This window comes from Eurypyga helias, unplaced genomic scaffold (assembly GCF_000690775.1).
Source record: "Eurypyga helias isolate BGI_N326 unplaced genomic scaffold, ASM69077v1 scaffold21198, whole genome shotgun sequence".
Taxonomy (NCBI): Eukaryota; Metazoa; Chordata; class Aves; order Eurypygiformes; family Eurypygidae; genus Eurypyga; species Eurypyga helias.
The window spans coordinates 4245-4721 of NW_010265216.1; the positions used below are offsets into that span (position 1 = coordinate 4245).

Sequence of the window (477 nt, forward strand, 5' to 3'; positions counted from 1 at the left end):
GCGCTCTTCCTCTTCGTTTACCTCTACTGCGACATGTTGAAAATCGCCTCCGCGCACGTGCAGCACATCCGGGAAGTGGAGCACGCAGGGCTGGCGGGGGGCTGCCCCCCATCCCGCACCATCAGCGACGTCAAGGCCATGCGCACCGTCGCCGTGCTCGTCGGGTGCTTCGCGCTCTCCTGGCTGCCGTTCTTCATCGCCAGCATCGTGCAAACGGCCTGTCCTGGCTGCTTCCCCTACAAAGTCATCGAGAACTACCTCTGGCTGCTGGGACTCTGCAACTCCCTCCTGAACCCCCTGCTCTACTCCTTCTGGCAGAAGGATGTGCGGCTGCAGCTCTCCCAGCTGGCTGCCGGTGTGAAGAGGAGAGTCCTCCTCCGCCTGGGGAATGGCCACCGTGGCCCTGGCAGAGGCGCCGAGTCTCTCCCCACGGTGTCCTGCCTGCGGCTCCGGGACTGACACGGTAAGGAGCGGCTG

General features: G+C 64.8%; 1 protein-coding gene across 1 annotated transcript in view; it reads left to right on the top strand.

Annotated features, from left to right (window-relative positions):
* GPR119 (G protein-coupled receptor 119) overlaps positions 1-459 on the top strand; it is a gene marked incomplete at its 5' end in the record, with an annotated part of 2129 nt that extends 1670 nt beyond the window's left edge. The window contains one exon of the mRNA XM_010156660.1: positions 3-459. Within this exon, the coding sequence (XP_010154962.1) occupies positions 3-459 (457 nt within the window). The remainder of the gene's footprint in view (positions 1-2) is intronic.
* Between the last annotated feature and the right edge of the window lie 18 nt (positions 460-477).